Raw genomic sequence first — 18,154 nt, forward strand, 5'->3', positions numbered from 1 at the left:
CAAGAATATATAGATAGCTTACAGCCAAATTTAGACCATCAGCCAGTATTTGTACAGCCTAGGAACTAAGGATAGTTTTTATATCTTTTAAAGGGTCATTTAAAAAGAAAAGAAAAAAAAAAAGATAAAACAACAGAGACTGTATGTGGCCCCCAAAAACCTAAAATATTTACTACCTGGCACTTTATAGAAAAAAGCTAGCCAACCCATGGCCTACTGATAAAAGCAGCGTGCTTAATGGTATCACAGAAGTAAGCCAGGGTACCATGAAAACATAAAGAGTACTCCACTCAGCTTTTTTTTTTTTTTTAAAGTTCTTTTTTTTTTTAAGTTTTTTTTTTTTCATTTGACAGAGAGAGAGGCACACACACAACGAGAGACGGAACACAAGCAGGGGCAGAGGGAGAGGGAGAAGCAGGCTTCCCACAGAGCTTGGAGCCCGATGTGGGGCTCAATCCCAGAACCCTGGGATCATGACCTGAGCCAAAGGCAGACGCTTAATGACTGAGCCACCCAGGCGCGGCTCCACTCAGCTTTTTAGTAAGTTAATGCTAACTTCCTGAAAAAGGTGACATCAAAGCTAGGCAAAAAAAGAGAAAAGAATCTGGCAAATTTGGAGAACTGAAAAGAGTTGAATTTATAAAAGTCTGAATTTATCAGAAGAGCAAAATCAAAAGAAATTTGGTCAGTAACAAAGGACCACCAATTTTGATTCCACCAAGTAAAAGCAGTAAGGAAAAATATTTTGTATGTATACACATTAATACACGCACACACATACATATATACCCATGTAAACATAAAATTATAATTTATTATCTATATACACACAAACATAAAATTATAACTTAATACCACTACTTTTTATAAAAGACATCAAAAATGAAATAATCACAGGATTTAAAAACTAAGAATTTGAAAACTGATTAAATTTAGCTTTATGCAAAAACTATTCCTATTTTTCTCATTTCGCTTACAACCAGAGAAAGCTCAGTTACAGACAGTCCGAGGACTGTTTGCTTGAGATTCAGTTGTATAATTAACATCCACCAACAATTTCAAACTTACTACTATAGACTTATGACAATTTACAGTACAAACCAAAGAAATATATGGCTTCATTTCCCATGCCTGTAGGTTTGTATTGTCTATTATTATAGGAGACACCTTCTTCTCAAATGCTTCTTTCGCTGAAAAACACAAATAGAAAATGACAAATCACTTTTTATAACAGTATTAAGTATTCTCTTGAAATCTGAAAAATCTGATCTTGTTTCCATAATGAAAATCATAGATATGTGGTAATTTTACTCACAACTCTACTTCTTTTTTTTTAGGGGGGGAAGGGCAGCAGGAGAGGGAGAGAGAGAATCCCAAGTAGGCTCCACACCCAGCTCGGAGCCCAACGGAGGGCCTGATCCCAGAACCCTGAGATCACAACCCGAGCCAAAATCAAAAATTGGATGCTTAACCGACTGAGGCACCCAGGTTCTCCACAACTCTACTTCTAAATATCACTTATGAGTGTATGAAAAATTAAAGTACAGGTAAGTGTCGGATAATAAATAAATACTAAAGTTATAATCAGAGAAAATTATAAAATAAAAACTGTCTAAGTTTTATGTGAGTTACATGTATAAATGGGGAAAAAACTATCATTAAAAACAATATAATGCTAAAAGCAAGAAGGTATCCTGGATAAGATTCTAGAAGGGAAAAGAACTTTAGTAGAAAACTAGTATCAGGGGTGCCTGGCTGGCTCAGTCAGTAGAGCATGCAACTCTTGATCCCAGGGTTGTGAGTTCAAGCCCCACATTGGGCATGGAGCCTAATTAAAAACAAAAATTGTAAAAAATAAATAAATTTAAAATAAAAAGAAAAGAAAAACTAGTATCTAAATAAAGTCTGGAGTTAACAGTAATATACCAGCATTAATCTCTTAGTCTTGACAAATGTACCATGGTTATATAAGATGTTAACATTAGAGGGGAAATGAGGGGTATACAGAAACTCTATATTGCCTTTGCAACCTTTTCATAAATCAAAAATTATTCCAAAATAGTTTTAAAACAAACAAGCACAAATTATAAACAAACACACACAAAAAGATGTAATGATTTAAAATAAAGAAAACATTATTATATACTCTTGTCCAAGAGATTTTCTTAAAAAACTACCTTTTTTCCCAAGGAATTAAACCATTCAGGAAATTAACGATGAAGCACAATAAATAAGCCTTACAAGGATATTATGTGGAAGTTTTAAAAGTTCCATGTACTCTCTTACAACTCAATAATAAAAAGGCAAATAACCCAATTTAAAAATAACAAACGATTAAGGAGCTAGAAAAAGAAGACAAAACTCAAACCCAGCAAAAGGAAGGAAATAATAAAGATTAGAACAGAAATAAATGATATAGAAACTAAAAAAAATAATAGAACAGATCAATGAAACCAGAAGCTGGTTCTTCGAAAAGACCAACAAAATTGATAAACCTCTTGCCAGACTCATCAACAAATAAACAAAATCACTAAAGAAAGAGGAGAAATAACAACACCACAGAAATACAATTTTTACAGAATATTATGAAAACCTATATGCCAACAAACTGCACAACTTAGTGGAAATGAATAAATTCCTAGAAACGTATAACCTACCAAAACTAAAGCAGGAAGAAATAGAAATTTTGAACACAACAATTACCACATGAAATTGAATCACTAATCAAAAAACTCCCAAAAACAAAAGTCCAGGACCAGATGGCTTCACAAGCGAATTCTACCAAACATTTAAAGAAGAGTTAATACCTATTCTTCTCAAACTATTCCAAAAAAATAGAAGGGGAAGGAAAACTTCCAAATTCATTCTATGAGACCAGCATTATCCTGATACCAAAACAAGATAAAAACCACCAAAAAAGAGAATTACAGGCCAATATTTCTTATGAATATAGATGCAAAAACCCTCAACAAAATATTAGCAAAGCAAATCCAACAATACATTAAGAAAATCATACACCACAATCAAGTGGGATCTATTCCTGGGTCGCCAGGGTAGTTCAATTATTTGCAAAACAATCAAAATGATACATCACATCAATAAGAGAAAGGACAAAAACCATAGGATCATTTCAATAGATGCAGAAATAGCATTCTACAAAGTACAACATCCATTCATGAGAAAAACCATCTGCAAAGTAGGTCTAGAGGGAACATACCTCAACATAAATTTGCAAATGACATACCAATAAAGGGTTAGTATCCAAAATATATAAAGAATTTATACAATTCAATAACAAAAAACAAATAATCCAATTAAAAAATGGGCAGAAGACACAAAGAGACATTTCTCCAAAGAAGACAGAGAGCCAACAGACACATGAAAAGATGTTCAACATCACTCATCATCAGGGAAATGCAAATCAAAACTACAGTGAGATATCACCTGACCCCTGTCAGAATGGCTGAAATCAAAAACACAAGAAACAAGTGTTGGTGAGGATATGCGGAAAAAGGAACCCTCCTGCACTGTTAGTGGGAATGCAGCTACTGTGGAAAACAGTATGGAGGTTCCTCAAAAAAAAACTCAAAATGGAACCACTCTATGATCCAGGAATCACACTACTGGGTATTTACCCAAAAAGTACAAAAACACTAATTCAAAAGGATACACACACCCCTATGTTTATTGTAGTATTATTTACAATAGCAAATCTATGGAAACAGTCCAAGTGTTCACTGATAGCTGAATGGATAAAGAAGAGGTGGTGTATACACACACACACACACACACCCACAATATATACACATACACAATGGACTATTATTCAGCCATAAAACGGTGAAAACTTGCCATTTCCAACAACATGGATAGAGCTAGGGAGTATATTGCTAAACTAAATAAGTCAGAGAAAGACAAATAACTTATGATCTCACTTATATGTGGAATTTAAGAAACAAAACAAAGAAAAAGAAGAGAGAGAGAGAGAGACAAACCAAGAAACAGACTCTTCACTATACAAAACTAATAGTTATGAGAGGGGAGGTGGGGGGGGATGGGTAAAATAGGTGATGGGTATTAAAGAATACACTCATCATGATGAAAAAAATAATTTTTAAAAAAGGAACACAAGATACTTAGAAAAAAAGTACAATTTTTCAAGGAAATACTATTTTCCTATTTAAATACTTTTTAAATAGGAAGGGAAAGACTGTACCTTTATATAACTAATGTATTAAAAACTTTTAAATCACATCTTGAAAAAAAAAAAAAAAACTTAAATTGACAACTCTCCAAAGAAGATAAACTAATGGCCAAAAGGACATACCAAAGAATGCTCAACATCATTACCCACCAGGAAAATGCAATCAAAACCACAATGAAATACCACTTCACATCCACCAGGATAGGTATAACCAAATATACAGATAATAACAAGTATTGGTGACAATGTGGAGAAGACAGAACCCTCATAAACTCCTAGTAGGAATGTAAAATGGTGCAGTCACTTTGGAAAAACAGGTTGGTAGGTCCAATAAAGTTTAGACATAGACATGTATGTTCATACCAACATTATTCATAATAGGCAAAAAGTGGAAACAACCCAAATGTCTATCAACTGATGAAAGAATAAATCAAATGTGGCATATCCGTACAACAGAATATTTTTCAGCCATAAGAAAGAATGGACTACTGATACATGCTATAACATGAACCTCGAAAATGTTAAACTAAGTGAAAGAAAGCCATTCACAAAAGACCACATATGATATGATTCTATTTATATGAAATGCCCAGAATAGGCAAATCTATAGAGACAGAAAGCAACTTAGTGGTTGCCTAGGGCTGGGAGAGGTTAGGGAGAAATGAGGAGTGACTGTTAATGGGTAAAGGATCTTTCGGGGGTGATAAAAATGTCCTAGAATTATAGTGATGGTCGTAGAACTCTGAATATGCTTAAAACCATGTGATTCTTATCTCAATAAAACTGTTTAAAAGAGTTCTGCCTATTAATTTAATATTATTACTGCTATGGCTATTGCAGTAGTGAGGGCATGTTGAACCACTGCTAAACACTTCTTTCTCAACCTTAACAACACCATAGGGGTTAAGTATTATTAAGCCCTTTTACAGATGAAGACAATGGGCTTTGGAGAGTATAAATAACTTGTACAAGATTGCATAGCTAGTAACTACCAAATCCAAGACTATTCTTCACCACATGATACTGTTTTCATTTTTTGTTGTAATAGTATTTTCATAGTCCTGCGTTCTCACTTTAATATTCAGTTCAAGAAAAAATACAGAAAAATTCAATAATGTCTGAAGATGGCAAATTCAAGAATCACTTTCACAGTGCCTTTATCATAAAATGAAGGCAAAATATTGTCTATGTGTATTAAGAATTCCTCATGGGACACCTGGGTGGCTCAGTCACTTAAGCTGCTGACTCTTGATCTCAGAGTCCTGAGTTCAAGCCCCAAGTTGAGCTCCACGCTGGCCATGGAGCCTACTAAAAAAAAAAAAAGAAAAAAAAATTCCTCATATGAAATTCAAACTATAACTAAACATTTCATGATAAAACCATCTTCAGTGAAGAGATCATTGCACTAATAAAAACAGTAAGGTTTTATCTCTTCTCTACAGATTCAGTTTGAGGAGAGCCATTTTTACTCTCACACTGTCCCCCCATACCAACAAAATCAATCTAGGAAAGAGTAGCGTTTAACAATACAAATTCCATTAGGGGGCCCCTGGGTGGCTCGGTGGGTTAAGCGACTGCCTTCGGCTGGGGTCATGATCCTGGAGTCCTGGGATTGAGTCCCACATCAGGCTCCCTGCTCAGCAGGGAGTCTGCTTCTCCCTCTGCCCCTCACCCCACTCGTGCTCTTTCTCTCTCCCTCTCTCTCAAGGAAATCTTAAAAAGGAAAAATAATTACAGGGAATTATAACTTTCTAAAAATTGTCTACCTCTCAAAATACAAATATTTTATATTGCTCTTAATATTACCCAAAATCTAATGTCTATTCTTACCACGATTCTGGTTCCATTCATGTGCTTCTCCTAAGTACTTTACATCAAACTGGTACTGTCCATTTATGTAAAAATAATCATCAGTACTAAGAATAACTCCACTTGGATTATCCTCTTGCAAAGTCCTGTGAATGATAAATGGAATTATTTCCATTAATTTTTCTCCTAAATTCTCTCTCCTAATTTTTACAAGGTCATAATCCAAATAAAGAATTGTTACTTAAAAGTGAGAATACAGTAATATCCAGACAAGTCATACTGGAAATCCTCTTAGCAGAAGTTTGACTCCCAAGAAAACTGAAGTAAAACAAGTCTATTTTATTCCTTGAATTCAAAATCAATTATGGTTTTGTAACACTACAATCTAAGTTGAACTTATTTTTTTCCCATTCAAATTAGTTCTCTTTCACATAAAGCTATTTCTACTGATTTCAGAAGCTTACAGTCTTGGAATTATCTTTAAATTTTTCTTCTATTCTATCTCCCAAAATGATAGTCTAAGATAGAAGAATTCAATAAAAACTTCTGGAGAAAAGAGTGCTGCTATTTGCTACAAAGAAAAAATTAGGAAAAAGAAAAGACTTTAGGGGTTACTAAACATCTCTATAAGCAATAGCATTTCACATATACTTTTTTTTAAACTTAATTAAACCTCATACCTTGCCAAAAAAGATTTTCCTGATCCTGGAAGCCCTCTGAGAAGAACAAGAACTAGTCCAACATAAGATGATGTCTTCTTTCTTACAACCTGAGAAACTGGGGTCTCTTGTACTTGATAAGCACTTGTTCCCTCTTTATTTCTCCATACCTTTGTTGGGGAAGTGTGAGAAATAACTGGAGGGGGAAATGTGTAGTTGACCGGTCTCCAGTGTGTAGTGGTGGTTACAACAGGAGCTACAAAGCCATGATTTCCTTGAAAGAGGTCAAAAGCAGGAATCATTGGATTCCACATTGGTGGAGGAGGAGGAGGCAGCAGTAGAGGGAGAGGGGTAAGTACAGAGCAGTAATTCACATCCTTCCCTTTTGACGGCAGTTCAGTATGTTTGTGTGGTTTGAAACTGAATTCTTCAGAAGGTACAAACGCATCAGGGACAGAAGTAGATTTCTGATCCCCACTTGTACCTAGTAAATCAAGGCCCAGATTTCGCACAGTAAGGCTTAACGGAGCCTGAGGTTCACTGGCATCCAAATCTACAGGGGCTGGAGAGAACGGAGTCTCAACACACTCCGATTCTAAAAGTTCTTTCTGTCTTTGACTGAGATTGCTACCACCCACCATAGTGTCATTTGCTACATTTAAAGAACTACTGAGAAGAGAATCTTCCAATGCCAGTGTGTCATCCTTTATAAAACTTTTGGACTCATTAGAAGCAGAAGGTGACATTAAGGTGTTTGAATTTAATGCAGAGGCAGAATTCTCTAAATTTTCACTGTTCAATTCCATATTTTGTGTAGAAAGAATGGGAGTCATACTACTTGAATCGGAATTTATAAATGCACTCGGGTCACTAGAACTATTAACACCTTCCAAAGGCAAAAATGAGTATACTTGGTCATCAGGAGAAGAGTTCAATTTCTCAAAAGCATTCTGTATTAAAGAATCCAAGTCTTCAGTTAGCTGCATGTCCAAAAATGAATCCATTTTTGAATCTTCATTCTCTTCTTCAGGAGGATACTTTTCCATTATTTCACGTCCCACAGCACTTACTTGGTTCTCAGAAGCAACAAAGCTTTTTGAAGACGATTCTTCTACCTTGGTATCAGTGGCAGATAATTCTAATAGACAATCCATTGCATTTTCAACTGTACAACAAGAAGAGCAGTATACATGTGTATTGAAATAAGTAAACTATAATTTGATTAAAATCCATGTACTGAATAGAATACAGAAATTTATAATTTATAAATATTCAAGTCATTTTTCAGTTAATATTTTATGAATATACCAGTCTGTATTAGTGAAAGGTTTGAATGATGGAGTCATGCAATGCTGTTACTATCAGACAAACTGTAATAAACTAGGATAACAAACTGCCATCAAGTAGATAATCTCTGATAAATGTGAATAAACATAAAACATAAAATATCTATAAATTGTATCTAAAAATATCTATAAATTATATCTAAAAATTGCATATATTATGTTTATTTATAAAGACCCAAAAAACAATTTATTCAACAAATACTTAGCTACTGCCTATCCTTTTAAATATTAAGCATTTTTAAGCACTCTCCTATAAATCTAATTTGTTTATATGGTTTATGCTATGAATTTCACTTAATACAAAAATAGGTATCAGCATGTACTACATATGACATACTCTGTTCAAAGTAAATAAGACATAGTTTTTACTACACTTAAGGGATTTTTGCAGTCTAATGGAGGTAATTAAAGATAATTAAATTAGAAGACAATTACATTATAATATAATATAGATTAAATAATACACACTTTTAGTAATACACAAATGCCATAGCAGCCTTATAGGAGAATAAGGAAAGATTTCACATAAGGTAATATGTGAACTGGGACTTGAAGATTAAAAAGAAACTTGTCAGACACAAAAGGGAAAGGCAAAGCCAGTCTTGAAAACACAAAGCATGTTTAAGGTATTAAGAGAAGTTGGTTGGAGTGTGGGTACACAGTAGTATGGTAGATGAAAGGAGACAAATCTGGAAAAGATCAAGTGGAATTGGAAAAAGTGCTATATGTCATGGTAGGACAAATCAATTTTACTTTCTAGGGAAACTACCTGTCACCATATTTGAGCTAGGAGCTTTATATGTATCACCTCAATGAACCATCAAATAATACTATGAGGTATAATATTTCTAGCAAATAGATGAAGAAGTGAAGTTCAAAAAGTATATTAACTTGGCCCAAAAGACACAGATATTAAGTGACAGAGCCAGGACTGGTATGTCTGACTCCAATGCTGAGCTCTTTCTGTTATAATACAAATACAGAATTAGAATTGTTAAGCATTTGAAATTTTGGAGTTTTGCTTATTTTTGTGTTGTTTTGTTTTGTTTTACGGAAAATAAATATGAAAAGGAAGCACAGCACAGGAGGTAACAGCTCTGGTCTGGAGTCAGAAAACCAACACTTAAATCTCTGCTTACTGGCTATGACCCTTAAAACACATTACTTAACTTTCGTAAGCTTTGATTTTCTCATTTGCAGTACAGGGATAATAAAGGTACCTACCTCATAGGGTTCTTGTGAGGATTAAATGAGATAATCCATGAAAATGTGCTGTGCACAAGGACTGGCACCTAGTAAGCACCCAATTAATGTTCCCTTAAGAAGAAAAACAAAGAGGGATTGGAGGGGCAAGCCTGGCAGAGAGACCAGTTAGGATATTATAGCAATAGTACAAAGGTTAGAAGCCCTAAACATGGGGGGAAAAAAAAAAAAAGAAAGCACGCAAGCAAACATAAGAGGTATTTCTACGAAGAAACTCTACATAATAGAAAAACCACAAGGTCAACCAAAATAATTAATGTGTATATAATAAAAAACAGTATTAAGTAAAAATAAGTAAAAGATATTTTTTTTTACAATCTCCTTGCCCCTTTTGCTATTTATATGTAGCAGAGCAATCAGACAAAGCCAAAAAGCAGTCACACAAAAGAAAAGTCCTTACACAGAGTGCTGGAAAAAATTAAAACAATGGTATAAAACAACAAAAAAAATATGAATAAACAATTCACACAAGAATACAAAAATTAATATATAATCATGTACAAAAAGGCTCAATAATCCTGTTTATTTAAAGAAAAAACAAATTAAGAAAAAGCAAAATTTTATTCCCATTAAAATCTTAAAGTAATACTACACGATGCTGAAAAGGCTGTGGTGAAACCACTATACTTAAACAGTGCTAGCAGGATGACAAATCAGCACACCTGTTTGGTAGGCAATTTAGCAGTATGTTTCCAAGAACTGAAAACTGTTCTTACCTTGTGACATATGAAAATAAAACGTTGGACTAAGAAAAAAAGCCAAAAGAAGGGAAAAGTGGTTTGTACCAAGATGTCCTCTGCTGTATTAATTATTCATGAAAAACTTAGATATAATTAAAAAATTAGAGCACAACAATTCAGTGAAATATTAGAAAGCTATTAAAAATAAATACAAAGATCACGGCAACACTGAAAAAATGCTTATGTTAAGTTTAAAAAGCAGAATACATAATTTCATCAATACTATTATTCAAAATACTCAAAATATCAGTATTTATGAACAAGGTGTGGAGAAGATCCTGGAAAAGAGAAATGTTTTTTGTTAGGATATAAGGGTAATATATTTTTCTTGTAATTCCTCATTACTATGTTAGTGTATCTGAAACAGATTTTAAACACCTCAACAATAGGAAATAAGTATTGAAGTCACACATAAAATTCTACAAACTATGATTTCTCAGCATCATATGGACTGCCGAAAACTGTTTTTTTGCATACATAAGAGGATAGTTAAGATATGCTCACATCACAGTCCATGCAATGAATAAAAATGGAAGTTTCTCATGCATTAGCAAAACTTCCCCAATCTAGAATAATTTTATCTTATACTAATCATGGCCAATAGCAACACTAAGCAACAACATTTATTCATTCAGTCAACTATGATAGCTTGTCTATTTGCCAAAATACTTCTAAACAATTTATTACAAGTTATTAATAATACTACACTGAAGAATTCACAAAAAAAAAAAAAACAACACACAACTCAATTCTCACCAGAAAAGTCCTATGAGGTACATACTACTATTTTTCTTATTAACAGATAAGGAAACACCCAGAGAGCTTCAGTGGCAGAACTGGAAATCTAACCCAGGTTTCTTGACTCCAAAGCCAATATTGTGAAACACTACTCTATTAGCATCAACACCTAATCAGCTCTCATTCCCACAATTACAATTATCTTTTCACTCAATAAATATTTACTGAGGTCCTATCTGAATCATTTGCTATTTTAGGGGCTGGGGATACAGCAGTAAAAACAGTTTATAAAATCTGTCTTTATGGAGCTTACATCCTAAGACAGTGGTTCTCAACTGGGGATGATTCTGGTCCCCAAGGGACATATGACAACAGATGGAGGCATTTTTAATCGTCACAACAGGCTGCTGAAGGTTGCTACTGGAATCTACAGAGTATAGGCCAGGGATGCTGCTAAACATCCTATGATTCACAGGAAAGCCACTCACAAAAAAGAATTATCCAGTCCAAAATGTTAATAGTGCCAACCTGTTCTAGAGGGAAGATAAAAAGAAATGAAACATAAAATATGATATCTATACATACATCTTATATCTAGAACTGTATATTTCTCAAAAGCAGAAAAAAACAATGCTTTCTTCTTCATATCATTCACAGTATCAACTTAGTACCTTGCCCATAGCAGATGCTCAATAAATTAACAAAACAGAAATAAGGCAGTCATTTTTCTATATTACTACTGGTCATGGCACAGTACATGAAGTCTACTTATACGATGCAAAGTGTTCAAACTAAACTTTTTCTCACCTTTGAAATCACATTCAGAAAGCATCAAATACACTACATCGGGATCCAGATCAGAAAACATCTCTGAGATACTGGTGAAGAGTTCCTCCTGATCAACTTTTGTCTCACACATGGAAGGAAGAGTAGTAGTTGGCTCCTCATGACTAGCAACACTGGATACGACAACTTCCTTAGAGCTTGCAGTCTTCCGAAAAGGATTTCCCCCAAGATTTTTCTTTCTCCTTGGCATTCTGACTTCCAAAACTAAAATGTTTCCCTTTTCTTATTTAAGATGTTTGATATTTAAGTCATACCTCAAAGAAAACACGGTTAAATATCTTGCACAATCCAGCAGTAATAGGACCTAAAATAGAAAGCAAGTAAAAACACTCAGACTATATAGTTATATTTCCATTTCTAAAATCGGAATGACATCTTTATTTAACTCTAAGAAAGTACCATCAACTCTGGTAGCAAAGCCAAAAAGCAGTCAGACAACTTCTCTCTCTCCAAAATATTCAAATTTTGCCAGGATTGAACATGTTAAAAATCAAGATATTAACAAATATAATGAATTTTCGCAACAGTGTGTACACTGTTTTACTGTCATTATTTCATTTTTGAAAATCATAAAACAGTATTCATAACGACAACGCCTACTGAACACCTACATTTGGATGTCTAATAGGCATTACAAACTTAACATGTCCAAAACTGAGCTCCTGATCACCTCCTTCATATCCGCTCTTCTCAGTCTTTCCCGTCTCAGTTAATACAACTCTATTCTTCCAACTGCTCAGGTCAAAAATCTTGGAGTAAATCCTAACTCCTCTCAACCCAAATCCAACCAGTAAGCCAATTCTGTCAATACGACCCTCAAATGTATCCAGACTATGACCTTTCCTCACTATCTCACTGCCACCACAGCCTGTTGTCAAGATTACTGTAAAAGTCTCCAAACCAATCTCCTTGCCCCTTTTGCTATTTATATGTAGCAGAGCAATCAGTGTGACTCAGTTAAACTACAGGTCAGATCATACATATCTTCTGCTTAACTATCTACTGGCTTCCCATTTCACCCAGAGTAAAACCCAGAACCCTTAAAATGGCCCATAACTCAGACATGTGTTACTTCAGTACTGTCATCCCTAAACCTCTTTCCCTTTGCTCAGTGTTACTCCAGCCACACTTGGCCTCCTTGTTCTTCTTCAAACACACCAGCCATGCTCCCCTCAGGGAATCTTTACATTTGGCTCCCTCTACCTAAACTACTACTCTCTCAGGTATCTATAAAAGTTTATTTCCTCAACACCTTCCTATCATTACTTAAACGTTACCCACTTAAGAAGTCGGTCCCCCAACACCACTTACCCTACTTTCCTTACTTGAATTTTCTCATAAGACTTACCATCTTCTAACACAGTGTATGTTTCACTCATTTTTTAAATTGTATTTACTACCCATATTCAAGTAAAGTGTAAGTAAGCTCCACAAGGGCAGGGACTCATTGATCTAGAGAACCCCAGATAGTCTACTTGCTTTCTCCACTTGGATGTATCTAATAAACATTTCAAATTTAACTTATCTAAAACTAAATGTCTGATATTTTCTCCAAAACCTGCTCTAACCATTTGGTCTGGCTACTGTCATTATTCACTCATATTCCAGGGTCCTAAATGTTCTCTCTGCTTCCAACCCTTGTCTCCTACAGTCTATTTTCAACACACCAGCCAGAATAATCTTTGTACAACATACAACATACATACATACAACAACACACAACAAGTCAAAATGAATCAAGTCTGCTCTAAATCCTCAAGTGGTTCTCCACATCACTCAGTAAAAGCTAAAGTTCTTAGAGTAGCCCACCTCCCTGCAGGCCTTTGATATACTCTTCCCCTGAATATCTGCACTGCTAACTCTCACTCCTTTAAATCTTTATTCAAGTGTCACAGTGAATGATTTCTTCCTTGATTACCCAATTTAAAATCATGTCCCCTGCTCCCTCTGCCCCAGTCTCCCTTTCCTCTAACCACCCATTGGCCCTTAACACCCATACTATAAAATGTACCTTTTAATTAAATTTATCGTGTCATAGCTCTCTCCATCTTCCAGAACTGCACTGTCAATACGGCAGCCACCAGCCACATGTGCCTATTTAAATTCAGTTAAATTACACCTTTCTTTATTAATAGCACTTTATTAATAGCACATTAACAGAATGCGGAGGGGGAAAAAACTGCCAGAGACAGAGAAGGACATTATATAATCATAAAGGATCAGTGCACCAAGATGACATACCAACCCTAAATGTGTATGCACCAAACAAAAGAGCCACTAAATAAGTGAAGCAGAAGCTGACAGAACTGAAATGAGAAATGGACAGATCCACAATTATAGAAACTTCAAATCCTTCTCTCAACAATTGATAGAATAACTAGACAGAAGATGAGCAAGGATACAGAACACAATAACACCATCAATTAAGGATAGTCAATCTTTATAGAACACTCCACCCAACAATAGCAGAATACATTATTTTCAAGTGCCCACCAAATATGTACCAAGAAAGACCATGTCCTAGGCCTTAAACTCCAGCAAATTTAAAAGGACTGAAATCATATAAAGTGTATTCTCTGACCACAATGGAATCAAACTAGAAATCAATTAACAGAGAGATAACCGATACATCTCCAAACACTTGGAACTTAAGCAATATACCAAATAATCCATGAGTCAAAGAGAAAAAGTCTCAAGAAAAATTTAAAAATACATTGAAATGAATGAAAATGAAAATATACCACATCAAAATTTGTAGGACACAGCCAAAGCAGCAATGCCAGAAATTTATAGCAAATTTATAACCAAATGCATACAAATCACAAAAGAGGAAAAGTCTCAAATCAATAATCTAAGCCCCCACCACTATTACCTAGAAAAAGAAGAGCAAAACATAAAACACTGATGAAAGAAATCAAAGATCTAAATAAATGGAAAGACACAGCATGTTCACAGACTAGAAAACTGAACATAGTAAAGATGTCAATTCTCCCCAAATTGATATGCAGAATTCCTATCAAAACCCCAGACAGAGTTTTTGTGGATATGGACAAGATTATTCTCAAATTAAATGGAAAGACAAAGGAACTAGAATTGCTAAAACAATTTTGAAAGAGAGGAATCAGTCAACTCAATTTCAAGATTTGTTATATCACTACACTAACCAAGACTGTATGGTATCAGTAGAGGGACAGACATATAGATCTGAAAACAGATTATAGATTTGGAAACAAAGAGAGAACCCAGAAATACAGCAACATAAATATGCCTAACTGGCTTTAGACAAAGGTGCAAAAGCAATTTAATGGAGAAAAGACAGTCTTTTCAACAAATGAAACTGCAGCAAGTGGACATCCACAGATTAAAAAAATAAACCTAGACCTCAGTTTCACACTTATAGAAAAATTAACTAAAAATGGATCAAGAACTTAAATCCATAAAACTATAAACATCTTAGGAAAAGAAAAAAAAGAAAAACAGGAGGAAATCTCCAGGACCTAGAGCTAAACAAAACACCAAAAGTATGATCCATAAAAGGAAAAACAGATAAACTGTACTTCATCAAAATTAAAAACTTTTGCTCTGTGAAAGACCTTGTTAAGAAGATGAAAAGACAAGTTACAGATTGGAGGAAATATATGCATACCATATATCCAACAAATGACTAGTATCTGAAATATATATAAAGAACTTATCAAAACTCCACAGTAAAAACCAAACAATTCAATTAGAAAATGGGCAAAAAGCATAACACCAAAAGGATATACGAATGGCAAATAGGCACATAAAAGATGTTCAACATCATTAGGCATTAAGTAAATGCAAATTAAAACTACATACAATGAGCTATTACTTACACATCTATCAAACTGGCTAACATAACTAATGACAACACAAAATGCTGGCAAGGATACAGAGAAACAGGATGGCTCATACACTCTGCTAGGAATGAAAAATAGTACAGCCACTATGGAAAAGAGTTTGGAGGTTTCTTTAAAAACTAAACACGTAACATCATATAACAACTCAGCAATTGCATTTCTGGACATTTATCTAAGAGAAATCAAATATTAAGTTCACCCAAAATCCTATAAACAAAGTTTATAGCGGATTTATTCATTATAACTGAAAAAGAGAAAACAATTCAGATGTCCTTCAATGGGTGAACGGATAAACAAATTATACTTCCATTCCATGAAATACTAGTTAGCAATAAAAAGGAACAAACTGATGATATACAAAAACAACCTGGATGAAATTCCAAAGTTCTGCTGAGTGGAAAAAAGCCAATCCCAAAAGGCTATATATTGAATGATCCCATTAATATAACATTTTTGAAATGACAAAATTACAGAAATAGAGAACAAATTAATGATTGCCAAGAGTTAAGGAAGGGATGGGAGAGGAGGACAAGTGGGTGTGGCTATACAAGGGTAAGTTGGGGGATTCTTGAGGTGATGGAAATGTTCTATCTTAATGACAATATCCTGGTTGTGATGCCATAGTATAGTTGTGCAAAGATGTTTCATCGGGGAAACTGGGTAAAGAGCACAGGAGATTTCTCTGCATAATTTATTAGAACATGTGAATTTGTAATCTCAAAACAAAAAGTTTAATTATGAAAAAAGCATGTTAAATTAAAAATTCATTTCATCAGTCATACTACACACATTTCAAATGCTCAATTACTACATGCAGTTAATGATTACCATATTGGAGAGAAGAAATAGTAAACTTTTCCATCAGTGCAGAAAGTTCTATTGGACAGCACTGTTCAGGAATATAAGTTCCATGGAGCAAGTGAATATCCCATCTTGGGAAGCAAAAAAGTACAAAGAGAAAGTCATAAAGAAAAAAAGTACTAACACATCTAGCCACATTTAAATGTAAAAGACCTATGTATCAGAAACAAAATTAGGGAAAAATATGTACCACATACAGCAACTGTTTTCAATTTTTCTCCTTCCATTCTTTCATAAAGAGGGTTTTGCATCCACCATTTCTACAACTACCCTAAAATTGCTCTTATCTACCAACAGTGCACAAGGGTTCCTTTTTCTCCAAATCCTCGTCAACACTTATTTTTTTGATTTCAGCAATTCTGACAGGTGTAAAATGATATCTCATTGTGGTTTTAATTTGCATTTCCCCAATGATTAATGATGTTGAGCATCTTTTCATTTGTCTGTTGCCTATCTGTATGTCTTCTTTAGACAAATATCTATTCAGGTCCTCTGCCCATTTTTAATCAGATTATTTGTTTTTTGGGTATTGAGCTTTTTGGAGGTTCCTCAAAAAATTAAAAATAGAATTACCATATGATCCAATAATTCCACTGCTGGGTATTTACCCAAAGAAAATGAAAACACTGATTCAAAAATATACATGAACCCCTATGTTTATTAAAGCATTATTTACAATAGCCAAAACATAAGGGCGCTTGGATGGCTTAGTTCGTTAAGCGTCTGACTCTTGATCTCAGCTCAAGTCTTGATGACAAGGTCATGAATTCAAGTCTCCATGCCCAAGTATCCATCAATAGATGATTAAAGATGTGGGATATGCACATACACACACACACATACACAGTGGAATGTTACTCAGCCATAAAAAAGAATGAAATTTTGCCACTTGCAACAACACGGATGGACCTAGAAGGTATAATGCTAAGTGAAATAGCCAGAGAAAGACAAATATCATATGATTTCACTCATATGTGGAATTTAAGAAACAAAACAAATAAACCAAGGGGGTAAAAAAAGCCAGACTCTTAAATACAGAAAACAAAATGGTGGTTGCCAAAGGAGAGGTAAGTCAGGGGATGGGTAAAATAACGGGGATTAAGAGTATGCTTATATTGATGAGCACTGAGAAATGCACAGAATTATTGAATCATCATGTTGTACACCTGAAACTAATATAACACTGTATGTTAATTATACTTGAACAAAAAAATAAAATTTTTTTTAAAAGGGAAAAAAAGTTTTAGGTATCTTAAGCAACCAAAAGGTTCTGGTACCTTCTCCCATATTCATTTCAAAGTACAAGCCATTCTATGGCTAAAATTAACAAGTCAGGAAACGACAGATGTTGACGGGGATGTGGAGAAAGGGGAACCCTCCTACACTGTTGGTGGGAATGCAAGCTGGTGCAACCACTCTGGAAAACAGTATGGAAGTTCCTCAAAAAGTTGAAAATAGAGCTACCATACGATCCAGCAATTGCACTACTGGGTATTTACCCCAAGTACAAACATAGGGATCCGAAGGGGTACGTACACCCCGATGTTTATAGCAGCAATGTCCACAATAGCCAAACTGTGGAAAGAGCCAAGATGTCCATCGACAGATGAATAGATAAAAAAGATGTGGTATATATACACAATGGAATATTATGCAGCCATCAAAAGGAATGAGATCTTGCCATTTGCAACGACGTGGATGGAACTGGAAGGTGTTATGCTGAACGAAATAAGTCAATCAGAGAAAGCACATGTATCATATGACCTCACTGATATGAGGAATTCTTAACCTCAGGAAACAAACTGAG

At 34.6% G+C, this 18,154-nt stretch overlaps 1 protein-coding gene across 6 annotated transcripts in view; it reads right to left on the bottom strand.

Moving 5' to 3' along the window:
- Positions 1-18,154, bottom strand: part of N4BP2 (NEDD4 binding protein 2) — a 66,053-nt gene that overhangs the window by 24,691 nt on the left and 23,208 nt on the right. For 4 of the 6 annotated variants that reach the window (XM_081812987.1, XM_081812988.1, XM_081812990.1 and 1 more), the window contains exons 3-6: positions 11,567-11,909; positions 6,694-7,837; positions 6,035-6,159; positions 1,102-1,190 (exon numbers count right to left, since the gene is read on the bottom strand). In XM_081812987.1, the coding sequence (XP_081669113.1) occupies positions 1,102-1,190; positions 6,035-6,159; positions 6,694-7,837; positions 11,567-11,795 (1,587 nt within the window). In that variant the 5' untranslated portion in view covers positions 11,796-11,909. Of the gene's footprint in view, positions 1-1,101; positions 1,191-6,034; positions 6,160-6,693; positions 7,838-9,242; positions 9,336-11,566; positions 11,910-18,154 lie in introns of those variants that run through there. The other 2 variants (XM_081812992.1, XM_081812993.1) reach the window with 2 other exon arrangements.

This window comes from Leptonychotes weddellii, chromosome 2 (assembly GCF_054177405.1).
Source record: "Leptonychotes weddellii isolate Sample4059 chromosome 2, ASM5417740v2, whole genome shotgun sequence".
Classification (NCBI taxonomy): Eukaryota; Metazoa; Chordata; class Mammalia; order Carnivora; family Phocidae; genus Leptonychotes; species Leptonychotes weddellii.